Genomic DNA, 17,112 nt, shown 5'->3' on the forward strand with positions numbered 1-17,112 from the left:
GTTTCTACCTTCTATTTTGGGTGATAAGTTGGTATCTTATTTGTTAATTACATATTTTTGGTGTTGATCAAGTTACTAAAATTTTATTCTTAAGGTTTTCATGCTGCTGAAGGCTTAACTGAATTTTTTTTTCTTGTTACATCATTTAAGGAAGACATTACTATTTAGGAGTACACGACTTAAAAAACAATAGTAAATACTTTTTAAAGAAACTAGGTGTCTATATTATGTGTCCATTATGACAAGCTTTGGACTCTAGTTTAAAAAAAAATCACCAAATCATGTGGTGGTTTTCATGGAGATTGAAATCTGTTATATGTTATTTGAGGTGAGAAATTGAGGAAATTATCTTTAAAAAATGCTTTAGAAAGTTCTTATTTTTTTAAACAACTTTATTGGGATGTAATCCGCTTGCCGTACAGTTCACCCTTTTGAAGTTTAAAATTGTGTGGTTTCTAGCTTATTCACAGATTGTGCAACTATCACCATAATCAATTTTAGAACATACTTGTCACCCTAAAAATAAATGTCATCCCCATTAATAGTCACTTCTCATTTTCCCCCAGTCAGTTCAGATCAGCTGTGTATGTATTTACCTATTCTGTATATTTCATGTAAATGGAATCACATCTTTGGTGACTGATTTCTTTTACTTAGCATAATGTTTTCAAGGTTCATCCATGTTGTAGCTTGTTTAAATTTTTTACTGTAACTTTCTGCTGGCATATTCAATACATGAGAACATTTTTGTTACCCCGTAAAAAATAATTTGACTGCCTTGTTACTTGTTTTTTTCTTTGTCTCACTGAAATACTACGTTTGGTGAGGTGTTACCATTAACTTCTCAGGCTAGGAGCATTCTGTTTTGTTAATCTTGCTCAGATTAGATATTTTTTTGAGAGCCGTTATTCATCCTTCTTCATACATTTTTCATAAAAATTATGACGTCTTTTCTCCCTTACCACAGACCCAGTCCAGTATACCTGATTTATCTGTTTAGAGTGTGTCTTACATACTGCTTAAAATTGTCCTGTATTGTGTTCTTTTTAGACCCTGTTTGGAAATAACAAGCTTCCTACGTTTGGAACCAGCACAACCAGTGCTCCTTCATTTGGTACAACCAGTGGCGGGCTCTTTGGTAACAAACCAACCCTGACTTTAGGAACCAATACAAACACTTCCAATTTTGGTACATACAAAAAGCAGGTTTGGCTCTCTTAAAGTTACACTGACTATACCACACATCATTCTCCTGATTCATATTATTGGGAATATTTTAAAATTCGCAGGTAAGCTCTGGCTTGATAGGAGATTACAGAGGGAAAAGCTTAAACTCAAGGACTTGGGTTAAGATACCTGAAAGAGATATAAATTGCCTTAACTATATTCTTTTGACTCCCTGCTTTGGATAAAATGGAATATTTAATGGACACAGTAGAGGTATCTTGCAGAATGTTGGTTCTCTAATGGAGGTAGATTATTTTCAAAATAAGAAAATATTTTCGTTGGATTACCTCATCAGTGATTGAGAAACAAAAAGTGAAACACATTTGATTGAGAGAACACATTGTTTTAGACCAAGTTCTTTCACACAGGGAGGTAGTGAACAGATGAGCTTTGATGATTCCTTTTTAAACTTTCTGTTGTTGTTTAGTGTTTTGTTGTTTTTTGAGATTTGATGATTCTTATTGAAAGTTGAAGCCTTTCTGATTTGAGGGATTGTTCAGTAGTTTTCCTATAGTTGGCAAAAATGTTTTATTTTGAATACATATTCATTGGAAAAAAAATTGGTCAATAGCAGGTAAGATTGAATGACAGAAAAACAAACTTTAAACTACTCTTCAGAGATATGCTGGAAATTTTTAAACTTGTTTAATAGAAACATTATTTTAACTATAAGTAAGTTTTCAAACAGATTTACCATATTTTGAGTTAAATTGTCATGGACAGTTCATTTCATTACCAAAGGAAATAGTGATTGAAATACTTCTTTAAAGTATTTCATGTACCAGACATAACATTAGGCTCTGGATATCTAGTGGGAGATGAGTACAAGCATATGGTTATTTGCCTTAAGTCAGCAGTTAAATTTTTTCAGTGAGTTTTTTAAATGATCTTGTACTGGAAAAAGAGGCTGCATTAAATATCCATTGGAATGGTATATGTTTTCATAGAAAGAGGAGCTATGTGAAGGGGATAGATAAATCTTTGTCAGGTACCAGTTCTTAAATTAATGTATTAAAATTTGATTTGATTTTTATAACCCCTTTCATTGTTATAAAGTGAAGTGTGAAGAGTGAAGTTGTTCATTCATTCCTAGTAATGTTTATCATTCTACCTATAGACATTCTACCTTTTTGTCTGTATTCTACGAAAGAATGGTCTTGAGACAGTGGACTTGGGTAGCATGGATATCAGTTTTGTGTATTTGTTTCTTATCTATGAAATAAGATGAGAAAGATACTTAAGGGTTAAAATCAGTGTTTTTCAGCCTTTTTAAATCACTGTCACTCCCCTTTCCTCAGGGATCCTTTGTAGACCTTTTTCCCCCTTATTAATCATCTGCTCACCTCATGAAATTTTAATACCACGTATATTCTGTGTTATTTGTTTAGTACTGTGGCTCTTTGGAAGACCATAAACCATTTTTAATTGATGATAATTGCTTTACAATATTGTGTTGGTTTCTGCCATACAATAACCTGAATCAGTTGTAGCTCTATATGCCCTCCCTCTTGAACCTCCCTCCCCCGTAAGAGGTAATTTTGTTCCCTTTGAAAATGAATGTTTTTTTGATAGCACAGCCTGAGCGGAGGATTGGAGACTGATCACCTCCTCTTGGCAGAGAACTCGAATTCTGGTTCTGGTCTGGTCTGATTTCTGGTAGAGCTGAGTTCCAGTCCTCCCTTCTCTGGAGGCAGGAGACGTCTGTAAGGACACCCCTTTTGCCCCACCTCTGCTGCCGCCTCCCCCTTCTTCTTTCAACCTGGCTTCCTTTCCTTCCTTGAAATCTTTGACTTGGATCTGAAGTTCTAGAGACTGTATCCTTGTATTTAAGTGCTTCCCTTGTGGTGCAGAGGTTAAAGCGTCTGCCCGCAATGTGGGAGACCTGGGTTTGATCCCTGGGTCGAGAAGATCCCTTGGAGAAGGAAATGGCACCCCACTCCAGTATTCTTGCCTGGAGAATCCCATGGACGGAGGAGCTTGGTGTGGGCTACAGTCCACGAGTTGCAAAGAGTCGGACACGACTGAGTGACTTCACTTCACTTGATGTTCAGAATTAAATATATTTTCTCTCTGACAAGGTATTTGTGTAGACTACTTGATTTGGAAATGAAAACTCTCGTCTTTATTTGATGTGCCTCACTAACTTATGTGCTGAATTGTCCTTTTTTTTTTTTAATCCTTAATGCTGACCTAGTGCCTGGCGTAGAGTAGGTGCCCACTAAGAGTTTATTAATGAATAAGCCCTGAGAGGAAAGACTCCCAAGAAATACAGATTGCAGGGTGACAGGTTTTGTTTTACTCTTGGGTGAACTTAAATCATTCCATTACCACCCTAGAGGAATCTAGATCTAAGTGAGACTTTCTTTGATATTCCTGTTGTCTTGGGAAGCTGTCAGTTTGATGATGTGGGCAGAAATACTTTTCTGATTTGGAAATAAGTCATACAACAAATCTGGAAATGGAATAAGGTTGCACAAAGATTTATTGCATTGTTATATCATCATTAGTTGCATGTTACCCAGTATGGGATTGTGTTTCATTATGGTAATGATAAATCCAGAGTTTAAAAGCTTGGAATACTTGCTACAATTGATGTTGCCACACCCTGAAGTCATTCTTTAGAGTCATCTGTTCCTTTTCTTAGTAATTATTCCTAACAAGGACTAGTTTAAGATGACTTCCCTGGTGGCTCAGATGGTAAAGCGTCTGCCTACAATGTGGGAGACCTGGGTTCAATCCCTGGGTTGGGAAGATCTCCTGGAGAAGGAAATGGCAACCCACTCCAGTATTCTTGCCTGGAGAATCCCATGGACGGAGGAGCTTGGTGGGCTACAGTCCACGGGTTGCAAAGAGTTGGACACAACTGAGTTTAAGATTGAGTATATGACAGTGTCAGTTTCTGAATGGAAGGAATAGAATAGAATTGTTTCAGGAGAGAAATTACAGGCAGGATGTCAGCACTGGTGAGCAACAGTTAGAGAGGTTGAAGATCTTTTGAATATTGATCTTTTGAGTATTCAATTCAGTTCAGTTGCTCAGTTGTGTCTGACTCTGTGACCCCGTGAACCGTAGCGTGCCAGGCCTCCCTGTCCATCAACTCCTGGAGTTTTGAGTAAATTATTGGGTATTCATGCTACATGGGTAAGGTTTGAGTTATTTGTACATAAACATCTGATTTTTTTAAGCTTTTTAAAAAATTGATACATAGACATTACATTATATTTCAGATGTTTAATGTAATAGTCAAATATTTGTATATATTGTGAAATGTTTACCACAGTAAGTGTAAGTAACGTCTATCATCAATAGAAATTTTTTTTCTCATGATGAAAATTCTAAGATCTCCTACTGTGTTCAGTTCAGTCGCTCAGTTGTGTCCAACTCTTTGCACCTCCATGAACTGTAGCACATCAGGCTTCCCTGTCCATCACCAACTCCCAGAGTTTACTCAGACTCATGTCCATTGAGTCAGTGATGCCATCCAACCATCTGATCCTCTGTCATCGCCTTCAGTCTTTCCTAGCATCAGTGTCTTTTCCAATGAGTCAGTTCTTCACATCAGGTGGCTAAAGTATTGGAGTTTCAGCTTCAGCATCAGTCCTTCCAATGAGTATTCAGGACTGATTTCCTTTAGGAAATCCAGGGCTCCTTTGGGATGGTTTAATCTCCCTGCAGTCCAAGGGACTCTCAAGAGTCTTCTCCAACACCACAGTTCAAAAGCATCAATTCTTTGGCGCTCAGCTTTATAGTCCAACTCTCACATCCATACATGACTGCTGGAAAAACTATATATACCTACTCTGTTAGCAACTTTCAGATATACAGTGCAATATTTTTAGCTATAGTCAGCATGCTATGCCTTAAAATCCCAGGAGTTATTCTATAGCTCTAAGTTTGCCCCTTTTGACTCTCCTTCACCCATTTTGCCCATCACCCTCCCTCTGCCTCTGGTAACCACTGATCTGTTCTCTGTATTAGTGAGCTTATTTTTGTTGGTGGTGGTTTTGTTTTTTAAGATTCCACAAATAAGTGAGAACACTTGTCTTTGTCTTGTGTCACTTATTTATATTTGATTTTCTTTGCCTTGCTTAATTCACATAGCATTATGCCCATAAGGTCTCTCCATATTACACAGATGCAAAGTTGTCTTTGTATTTTGTAGTTAAACAATATTTTGTTGCACATATAGACCATGTTTTCTTTACCCATTCATCCATTGATATACACTTAGATTGCTTCCATATCTTGGCTAGAGTAAATAATGCTGCTGTGAATATTGAGGTACATATTTCTATTCAAATTAGTGTTTTCGTTTTCTTTGGGTATATACCCAGGAGTGGAATTGCTGAATTGCATGGTAGTTCTATTTTTAATATTTTGAGAACCTTCCATACTATACTATACTATACTATACCATACCATACCATCATGGCTGCACCATACATTCCCACCAACACTGTAGGAAGGGTCCCCCTTTTCTCCACATTCTCACCAGCACTTACTTTTTTTTTTTTTTATTGTATGATTTCATTTATATAAAATGTTCAGAATAGGCAAATCCATTCCCACCAACACTGTAGGAAGGGTCCCCCTTTTCTCCACATTCTCACCAGCACTTACTTATTTTTTTTTTTATTGTATGATTTCATTTATATAAAATGTTCAGAATAGGCAAATCCATAGAGACACAACATAGATTGCTGCTTGCCCTGGGGTTAGTGGGGGTGTTGAGGGGATATGAAGAACGGCTGCTAATGGGTACTGTACTGGGTCAGATAGCACCCCCCACCCCCAATTTAGAACAAAAATGTTCTAAAATCAGTTGTGGTGATTTTGCACATCTTTGTGGATATACTAAAAACCAGTAAACTGTACATTTTAAATGGATGATTTTTTGGTATGTGAATTACATCTCAATAAAGCTGTTACTAAAAATATTTAAAGCTATAAAGAAATACTGAAGAACAAACAAGGTCCTTGAGTAATCCCAACACAAAGAACTTCCACTTTCAGTCAGTATATTGAGAGTTAAATACTGCTGCTGCTGTTAAGTCACTTCAGTTGTGTCCGACTCTGTGGGACCCCGTAGACGGCAGCCCACCAGGCTCCCCCGTCCCTGGGATTCTCCAGGTGAGAACACTGGAGTGGGTTGCCATTTCCTTCTCCTTACCAGCACTTATTATTTGTTGTCTTTTTAGGTGGTAGTCGTTTTGACAACGGTGAGGTGATGTCATTGGCTTTGATTTGCATTTCACTGGTGATTAGCTATGTTAAGCATCTTTTCATGTACCTGTTGGTCATCTGTATGTAGTATTTTGAAAGATGTCTGTTCCTGTCCTCATTGCATTTTTTTAATTGGATTTTTTTTTTTTGCCATTAAGTTGTGTGAATTCTTTATGTAGTTTGAATTTTAGCCACTTATCATATAAATGATGTGCAAATATTTTCTCCCATTCAGTAGATTGCCTTTTGATTTTGTTGTAGTTTCCTTTGCTGTGCAGAAGCTTTTTAGTTATAGTCCCACTTATTTATTTTCTGTTGTTGCCTTTGCTTTTAGTGTTAGATCCAAAAATCGTGACCAAGACAGATACAGAGAAACTTACCCCTATGGTTCCTTCTAGGAATTATATGATTTCAGATCTTGTGTTCAGGTCTTTAATCCATTTTGTTTATGGTGTAAGATAATGGTCCAGTTTTATTCTTTTACATGTGGTTGCCCAGTTTTCCCAGTGCCATTGGTTGAAGAGACTGTCCGTTCTCCATTGTATATTCTTGGCTCTTCTGTTGTAACTTAACTGATTGTTGATTAATTGTTCTTAATTTTAACTTAAAGTTGTTTTGAAATAACTGAGTTGATAAACCTTTGTTAGTGAGAATCTGTGGAAATGTGTGGTATAAACAGTGTAAGTTGGGACTTATTTCCCTCCTGTGGGTTTGAGGTAGTTCACGAGTATCTTGTTTTCTGCTGTTAATGAGACTGGAAGATCTCTTTTGGTAAAATTTTAACTCAGGAAAACAAAGAACATCTCCAGTATATATTTTGGTGTTTTTTTAAATTTTGTTTTTCTTTAAAGAAAATTGATTGTGCTTGAGCAGGCAGTACTCCATTTTTGTGGCATAGCTATTAAGACAATTGAAAAGATTTAATGAATGCATGAATTAAATATATTGGAAGTATGTCAGATTACTTGCTTAGATTTTTAAATGACATTAGAAATATGTTTTCAACTGTTTAATTAAACTTTTTTCTTTGCATTTTTAATTTAGATGTAAATTCAAAACTGGCATGACACAGTAAAATATTCTTAGTTGATGACACTGATATATATTCCAAAACACTTCATTCTAATGTGTTTTGAACTTGTTCACCTCCATGATACCTTTATAAAAGACTTCACATGTTTCACAAGGAGATTTTGCTGGCCAGTGGTTAGTTTCTCCCTCTTATCAAAAGAAATTAATGGTATGTTCATTAGCTGTTTTGTTGATGTTTAGCTCCAAAAGGAGCACAGAAAGTGTGGACATACGTGAACAAAGGAGAAGTAATAGCAGCAGTAGTTTGATATGTACATGTCTTTGTGGGGAGACCTGTGGATTTTAGAAGGGAATCACAGGATTTTCTTTAAACAGTGGGTCACCGTGAAAGGATGGTTTTGTTCAACTCTCCATCATCTCTGATAATGAAATAATTCAACTCAGTTATTCGTAGATATTATTCATTATCTTTTTTTACTGTTAGCTAGCTGAGTCTTTGTGTGCTCCTATAAGCTGATTGAATTTGACACCATTAAAACTTCTCAATGTGTGATTACAGACACACATTACTATCCATACAGGGTCCATCTGTTCAAAACAAAGCCTGCTGTAGAGATTTTTATAGGTAATCTTCACTTAGCGAGAATCTTTAGGTTCAGTGAAGTGTCTTGGTTGACTGTCTTATTTTTCAGTGAAAATTTGAGGGTATTATTTTTCTTCTATTAATTAAGCATGAAGCATAGAATGGAGGCTTTGAGAGGACTTTTCTCATGGTCAAGGGATGTGGGTTTGATCTGTGGTCAGGGAACTAAGAATCCCACATGCCAAGCTATAACTGAGACCTGAGGCAGCCAAATAAATTAACTAAATTTAAAAAGAACAATGGAGGCTTTGAGTCTTACAAAGGGAATGTTCCCCAAGCTCAAGCACAATCAATTTGCTTTAATACTGGGTATTATCCTATACTTAATTAAGTCTAAAGTGTAATTAAGTAAATAGGAAGACTGTGGGGTCTATTTATGGTTATCCAAAAAAATTTTTAAGTTAAATTAGCCTGCCATTTAGGATTTCTAAATGTCAAAAAATGAAAGGATACAAAACTTACAGTCAGACTGCTTTGTTTTAAATTCCCTTGTACAGGAAATTGAGAATTGTGTTAAAGTACAGTCTGCTCACTCTTGTGTCCTCCTAGGATTCGGCACAAATACCAGTGGGAATAGTATTTTTGGAAGTAAACCAGGACCTGGCACCCTGGGAACTGGGCTTGGCGCAGGATTTGGAACAGGTAAGGGATTGTATCAGGAGACTCAGCAAGTGATACAACTTGGCTTTCCAACTGCTGGAACTTAAGGCTTTTGTTTCATCATATGTATGAAAATAAGAGACCTATAGATTTTCATTTTCACAAATGGATTTATAGAACATTCCTATATGCTTTACCAGGCTTTAAAACACTGGCTCATTTATCTTAGAAGCTGTATATTCGATTCCTTTTCTACAAAATGTTCTCTGATAGTCCTGGTCTCCCTGGGATTTTCAGTACTTAATGTGAGACCTGTCAGTATGATGACAAGTCCCTGAGACCCTGAACTGTTAAGTAAGCTTTATTACCCTAATAATAATGCAGCAGTAAGAGCACATGCTGAAATAATTAACATATAGATTGAGGTTTTGCAAGGTCTGTGCATGCTTTTCCATTCTTCTCACTTTGTTATAGAGCTAAAATGTCAAGCCTTTGTCTCCATTTCTGCCATTGATAATTGTTTTTCAATGCCTTTGAGGACGTTGTTCCTTCTACCTACCCAGCTCTTTTAACAGTTGGAGAGGGTGATGGTCATGAAATGAGTAAGTGCTTACAGGGTAATTTAAGCATATAGTTTTGTCTATGTCCCCCATTCATCTCACCATGGGGAGTCACTTAGTTGCAAACCATTTATTTCTGTGGTCTCTGCTTCTATTGTCATCTGTCATCTCCTTTTTAATAGAACTTCATTTTGTACTCTCTGAACTGTTTCCCTTTGTTTTCTTTTTAAAATAAAAGATATAAAGTCTTGAAAAGTCAGTAACAGAAGTAACATGAAAAGCCCACCCTTTTCAATAGTGAAGTAACAGCTATTGAAAGTTTGGCATGTATATTGTCAGACTTCTTCATATACACTTTTCATATATGTATATACACACATGTATGTTTGTATGCAGTATGTGTACAGCATACAATTTTTGTGATATTCTTGAAGCCGTGTCCTACACCAGTGTTTTTTAAACCAAAGGCTGAGATATATCAGGTGATATAATATTAATGTAGTTAATTGCAACTAGCATTCTTTAAAATGAGCTAGAATTAAAAAATCATTGTATATTGCAAGGTTTGATATAACTTTTAGTTTTATATATGTGTGTGCTTTGGGTCTCAGTGTGTTTCATATTATGTGCTGTGGTCAAAAATGTTTCAAACTGAAAGCAGGTTCCTTATTCTGTATTCTTTGTTTCATTTTTTTTTTCATTTCCCATGACGTTTTGGGCATATATTTTTTCTTTGGGTTGGTATATGTAGATCTAACTCACTTCTTTAAAAATAACTATGAAGTGTTCCATTGTATACATATATATATATACACATACAACACATGAGTAGTTAAATATACCATAATTTGTTTGACTTTTCTCTTACTGATGGTCACTTGAATTATTTTATTTTACTAGCAGTGCAGTAGTGAAGATCTGTGTTACAGAATTTTGTGTATGATAATGTTATTCTAGGATTGAATTGGGAATTGTCAGAAGATACACATATTTTTGAATTTTGGTCAGTCTTGCTAATCCTAATTTGCCTTCCACAAAGAATGCTAGTTTGCATTTTTGCTCATATTTTATAAAAATGCTCCCTTTTTCATACCCTGTCCATATTGTTTGTTTTCTTCATCTTTGTGTGAATGATAGTGAAAGGTGGTAGTTCTAATTTGCACTGTGCTGATTACCAGTGAGGGATACCTTTGTGTATGTTTACTGGCTGTTTGCATCTTTCAGTTCTCTGTTTATGTTTGATCTTTGTTTACTGTTGATAATGTTTTATATATTGTGGATATTAAATCTTTTTGGTTGTATGGAAAACTTTTTGAGCTTTTGCACTTTACTCAAATTCACAACATATATTTTGCAATAAATGAAAACTAAAAATCTGTGGGTTTTTGTACAATGGTTTCCTTAAACTTAAGCAGAATATAACTTCTGACATCAGTGTTCTTGTCTAATCCCAGAGGAAAGATTAGCTTTGCTGTGGGCCTTTTCAAGGTAGTTTTGACTCTAGTTTATGAACTGTAAACCTAAGCTTGGGTAAGGTGCTACTCCAATGTCTGTTACCAGATATTTCCACTCTGTCTTTATCATTTAATTTTGTTTATGGTATCTTAAAGTACCAGTTTTATTTTTATGTGGTCAAAAGTTGTCATTCTCTGCACTTTGGTTTCTAGGTCTTGCAGACTATGATTTGCAGTACTTTATCCTGTAGTACAAGATTATAAAGTGCTCTATAAGTCTTGATGCTGTTGTCTTCGGTTCCACAGTAATGTAATATCTCAGTCTTTTTGTTTGTTTGAATATATTTGGTTTTCCTTGAACAGCTGAACCTCACAGACAGTGAATCTCATTTTCATTGCTGTTAACATAGTCCTCATAGAAACTAAAAGCCAAATACAATCAATAAAGAACTTTACACCCCTAATCATAGCACCAGTAGATGATGTAGGGAAACAAGAGTTGTGATCACTGAGTACACACTATTGAAATTCTTTGATGGTTGCATCTTCTAAAGCAGGCTTTTGTCTTTGAGAGGAGTGTGTCTAGATACTATTAGATATGCGTACCTTCATTAGTAAATTCTGCATTGCATGATATCACAATTAGAATAACATTGTAGCTTTGGACTATGTTTTAAGGAATGCGAAAGTTACTCAGTGTCTGACTCTTTGCAACCCCATGGACTATATATAGTCCATGTAATTCTCCAGGCCAGAATACTGGACTGGGTAGCCTATCCCTTCTCCAGCGGATCTTCCTAACACAGGAATTGAACTGGGGTCTCCTGCATTACAGGCAGATTCTTTAACAACTGAGCTATCAGCTGTCATATCAGCAGTTGAAAATGTTCCTTACCAACATTTCCCATGTTTGAAGGAAACATTAAGCCTTTGACTGTGTGGATCACAATAAATTGTGGAAAATTCTTAAAGAGATGGGAATACCAGACTACCTTACCTGCCTCCTGAGAAGCCTGTATGCAGGTCAGGAAACAACAGTTAAAACTGGACATGGAACAACAGACTGGTTCCAAATTGGGAAAGGAGTACATCAAGGTTGTATATTGTCACCTTGCTTATTTAACTTACATGCTGAGTATATCATGAATTGCTGGGCTGGATGAAGTGCAAGCTGGAATCAAGCTTACCAGGAGAAATATCAATAACCTCAGATATGCAGATGACACCACCCTTATGGCAGAAAGTGAAGGAGAACTAAAGAGCCTCTTGATGAAAGTGAAAGAGGAGAGTGAAACAGTTGGTTTAAAACTCAGCATTTAAAAAACTAAGATCATGGCATCCTGTCCCATCACTTCATGGCTAATAGATGGGGAAACAATGGAAACAGCGAGAGACTTTATTTTGGGGGGCTCCAAAATCACTGCAGATGGTGACTGCAGCCATGAAATTAAAAGACACTTGCTCCTTGGGAAAAAAGCTGTGACCAGCCTAGACAGCATATTAAAAAACAGGGATATTACTTTGCTGACAAAGGTCTGTCTAGTCAAAGCTGTGGTTTTTCCACTGGTCATGTATGGATGTGAGAGTTGGACTATAAAGAAAGGTGAGCACCTAAGAATTGATGCTTTTGAACTGTGGTGTTGGAGAAGACTCTTGAGAGTCCCTTGGACTGCAAGGAGATAAAACCAGCCCATCCGAAAGGAAATCAGTCCTGAATATTCCTTGGAAGGACTGACGCTGAAGCTGAAATTCTAATACTTTGGCCACCTGATGTGAAGAACTGACTCCTTGGAAAAGACCCTGATGCTGGGAACGATTGAAGGCAGGAGGAGAAGGGGATGACAGAGGATGAGATGGTTGGATGGCATCACCTACTTGATGGACATAAGTTTGAGCAAACATCAGGAGTTTGGTGATGGACAGGGAAGCCTGACATGCTGCAGTTCACGGGGTCACAAAGAGTTGGACACGACTGAGCAACTGAACTCAACTAGCTAAAGGGGTATTCTTATATAGCTTCTTGCTTTGAGTGATAGATTTTCAAACTCATGCTTCAACGGAAGTACATTTTCATGTAACTTAGGCCTTTGGGTACTTCATGACTAGTAGGCTGTAGAAACCTTAAATGTACAAATACATAAATTTTTTGTACACTTAGATTTAAGTGACCAATCAGTATAAAATGTTATAGTATTCTTTGACATGAATTTTTTTTTCTCCCAGTGTGCTCAGATTAAGGAATACTCATTAAATTATGGGTGGGTCAGTTTCTTGTTTCACAGAGATAGTAACTGTTTCACAGGGATATCAGTAGTATGCCATTTTCTTGGTAATTGCTTAGTAATATTACTAAGGAGTTTTAGTTTTTAATATTTTCAATGAAGTAGTGATAAGTTTAAGGGGGTGTGTATGTCTAAGTCGCTCAGTTGTGTCTGACTCTTTGCAACCCATGGAATGTAGCCTGCCAGGCTCCTCTATCCATAGAATTCTCCAGGCAAGAATAGTGGAGTGAGTTGCCATTACCTTCTCCAGGGGATCTTCCCGACCCAGGAATCAAACCCACTCTCCTGCTATGTGGGATTTAGTAAAGTTTGTTAGACAAAGATATACAGAATAATCTACCCAAAGCTAATATGTTCTCACATTCTGATATATATAATTACATTCTGACATTCATTAGACGGTCTCAAAGGAATATATTTTTACTAATTCTTTGAGCGTACTTGAGGTTTTTAAGAACATTGTTACCATGGTGCCCCCAGTATATCTTCCTTATGATTCCTACAACAAATCATGAATATGACACATTTCATAAATTGACATTATCACATCAAAGTATCCCTCAACTTGTGTAAGTCTTTTAATTATGCATTTTTATTATTTTGTAGGCTTTACTGAAATACAGTGATTTTTAGACTATTTCCTGATTCTTCCTTCAGGGCTAATGCAAATACACACCCATCCAGAACAGAAATTTTTATCCATTTTATATATTCAGGTTTTATGTAAGCTTTTATTTAGGGGTAAGGAGGTGTTTGTTATCTGGGCGAAAAAAAAAGAACCCTGAAATGTTTGTTCTAAGCTATGTCCTTTGAAGGAATAATATATTTTTAGTTTTTCTTCGGATTTTCACCAGTTTCTAATGGGTTAAGTCTTATTCCCTGTTTCAAAACTGGGTTTTTAAAGATGAAATAATTGCATTGCTGTATTGTTATCTTCTTAACATTATTAATGAGGTTGAACAGTTAGGGAATGTTTTGTCCATTTTGGAGTCACCCTCATTAATTTATATTGTATGCTTCTCTGTGTATAAACTACCTGTCCTTTTTTCTGGTTGCATCTCATAGCTGTTTCTATTCAGTATTTTTGATATTCCAAGTATATATGGTTGAAGTGATTTTCCTGGTAAACCATATCTCATCTCTGTCAGGAAGCACTGATATGTTGAAAGGAACTTCAGATCTTCCAAATTGCCAATAACTATAACTTTTTTGAGAGTGGCAGGCTAGTGGAAAAGTACCTTTAATTTATGCCAGTAGCTTATTTAAAAACTGAATTCTCCCCATTTTACACTTTAAAAAATCACTACCAACAACACAGTTCATAAACACGATTCATTAGGCTTTAATTGGTTCAGTTGAATGTATTGATTTGCAGATGCTGAAATTTAAGGAGAAATGACAATTTTAAAAAGTTACAAATCTGTTTTTACTATACAGTAGCAGTTAGGAGCCCTGGCTGGTTGTCAGATGCATTGAGGTTTGAAATCTGGTTTTACCACTTACTGCATTTGTGACTTTGAACTAATTTATTAAACCTTTCATTTTCTCTTCTGGAAAATAGGGATAATAGTTCTTACTTCAGATTTGTAAAGGTTAAATGATATGATGGTAGCTAATATTTAATGGATGTTAGTCTCTACCAGATTCCTAAATGCTTAGTATATGTGTATTATTTTAATCTTAGGATAAATATCTAGGCTATATATTATCTCATGTTATAGTTGAGGAAGCTGAAGCACAGAGAGGTTCAGTATTTTGCCTCTGACATATCTAAATCAGCACTGCCTGGCATATAGGTAGCATTTACCGTATTAGCTTTTTTTGTTGAAATGAGTGGTTATTATGAAGTTTCCAAATGTATTATATTTTTAAGTAACTGACCTCTGACATAACATTCAAAGGATCCTCTGTGGCGCTTTTTCTTTCCTCTTGTCTCCATAGCTCTTGGTGCTGGACAGGCATCTTTGTTTGGGAACAACCAACCTAAGCTCGGAGGGCCCCTCGGTACAGGAGCCTTTGGGGCCCCTGGATTTAATACAACGACAGCCACTTTGGGCTTTGGAGCCCCCCAGGCCCCAGTAGGTAAGTGTCAGTCACTGTAGAAGGCTTTTCTCAGTTTATTTCTTGCTAATACTTAACTTGCTGACTTGAATTTCCACGCTACCCTATTCCATCCTTCCTTAAGCTGTACTTACATACAGGTCGTTAAACAATCATGTAGTGTGGAAGGAGTTAACAAGAGATCCTGGTTTTGCCCGCTTCCTCACTTCTAGGCTTACGCCCCCAAAGAAACCACTTTTGTTGCAGCTTTTAATTGATCTGGTGTATAAATAAGTTCATATCTGTAAGTGATATGTTTATATTGCTGTATTTTGCTTAAGTCTACATATATTTAACTTGTTAATGATAGATGAGAATGTAACTCACTGATCAACCTCTGTTCTTTATTCACTTCTCCCAGTATATCTATGTGTACTGAATTCCTTAAGTTTTATATATTATAGTTTTTCATATTTCATTCATTGAATATCCCTTCCCAGTTTTTGTGATGTCTGCCTGCCACTTTATTATTTCTAACTTAAAATTAACTTACTTTGTGACTTACACATTTTAGTGTGTTTTTTTTTTTAATTGTCCTTTTGTTTCTTTATTTTTTTGTTTTCTTGGCCACGCAGCATGGCATGTGGGATCTTAGTTCCCTGACCAGGGTTTGAACCTGCATCCCTTGCGTTGGAAGCTCAGAGTCTTAACCACTAGACCATCAGGGAAGTCCCTTAAATACTTTATTTTAAAGAAAATTATATTTTACCAAAAATAAGAAACTGATATCACCTGGCAGATACAGAGTAACTGAGATGGATGAAGGAGAGGTATAATCCTCATGTTTTATTTTTTATTTATTTATTTTTTTAATCCTCATGTTTTATAATCCTCAAAATCACATTTTGAGAAGCCTTTGCAAATTTAAGCCATGTCCTTACATACTTTTCTTACTCTGTCAACTAGGAGATAGTATTTCTTGAGTCTCTGTGATCAAGTAAAGCTAATAGTACCCTTCCTTACCCTTCTTTTTCTCTCATTTCTTTGCCCTTTTTATATTTTTGTATTAACAGAGTACTTTCTCCTAATACTTAGTCTTCTTTTCTTTGGGGAAAGAATAAAAGTTGTAAAGGAACACAGCTATAACTATGAAAACATTGCTACTTAGCCACGTAAGTTGTTCTCATACAGCTATGTCTTTCTCCTGGAACTTCTAATCATTTTTTTTTCCTTGTGTTACCTGCCCATATTACTTTACATTAGTCCCAAATTCTAAAGGGTGGTACCAGAATTCTTTTACCTCATTCTTTGATCTTTCTGTCTTATAGCAATATGAACTTAGGCCTTGTGAGCAATATGAGCAGTAGGCCTTCAGCATTGCTCTGGGATATTCCCTTCAAGTCCACTCACTGGAAACTGATATGTCTTGGATATAGGTTTTTTCTCTTTATTTCCTAAATTTTCTGGAATGTATCTTCAAGTTAAAGTTATATGAACGATAAACTTTGACTGCTTACAGTTCTGAAAACATCTTCATTTGTTCCATACACTTACTATGAAACTCTGACATGAAAGTAATTCACCCTCAGAACTTTGACTGTATTTCTTGCATTAACCGTTACTGGTAAGTTTCATGCCTTTCTGAAACTTGTTCTCCCCACCTCCACAAACATTTAGGATTGTCTCTTTGTTCTGAAATGTCTGTGATTTGCTTATACCTTTTTTTTTTTTTGGCCACACTGTGAGTCTTGTGGCATCTTAGTTCCCCAACCAGGTTTCAAATGTGGGCCCCAGTAGTGAGGGTGCTGAGTCCTAACCACTGGACTGCCAGAGAATTCACAGACCTTTTCTGTCCTAATGTTTGATTTTTTTTTTAACTCTTGTTTCTACTTTCTACAAGGTTGTTTTTTTTATTGTCTTCTGAATCGTCTTTTTGGATTTTTACTGTTTTTCTCATTCTCTGAAAGTTCCTTCTTTTAAGCATCCTGTTCTTAGGTGGAATTTTTCGTTAAAATTCTGATTAGGAAGATGACAGGATAGAGCAGTTGTTT

At 36.2% G+C, this 17,112-nt stretch overlaps 1 protein-coding gene across 5 annotated transcripts in view; it reads left to right on the forward strand.

The window, feature by feature from the left end:
* Positions 1-17,112, forward strand: part of NUP98 (nucleoporin 98 and 96 precursor) — an 87,857-nt gene that overhangs the window by 20,003 nt on the left and 50,742 nt on the right. For 2 of the 5 annotated variants that reach the window (XM_004016274.6, XM_060399398.1), the window contains exons 10-12: positions 1,051-1,189; positions 8,675-8,767; positions 14,963-15,103. In XM_004016274.6, coding sequence (XP_004016323.3) covers positions 1,051-1,189; positions 8,675-8,767; positions 14,963-15,103 — 373 coding nt within the window. The remainder of the gene's footprint in view (positions 1-1,050; positions 1,190-8,674; positions 8,768-14,962; positions 15,104-17,112) is intronic. The other 3 variants (XM_015101064.4, XM_060399399.1, XM_015101065.4) reach the window with 2 other exon arrangements.

This window comes from Ovis aries, chromosome 15 (genome assembly GCF_016772045.2).
Source record: "Ovis aries strain OAR_USU_Benz2616 breed Rambouillet chromosome 15, ARS-UI_Ramb_v3.0, whole genome shotgun sequence".
NCBI classification, from domain to species: Eukaryota; Metazoa; Chordata; class Mammalia; order Artiodactyla; family Bovidae; genus Ovis; species Ovis aries.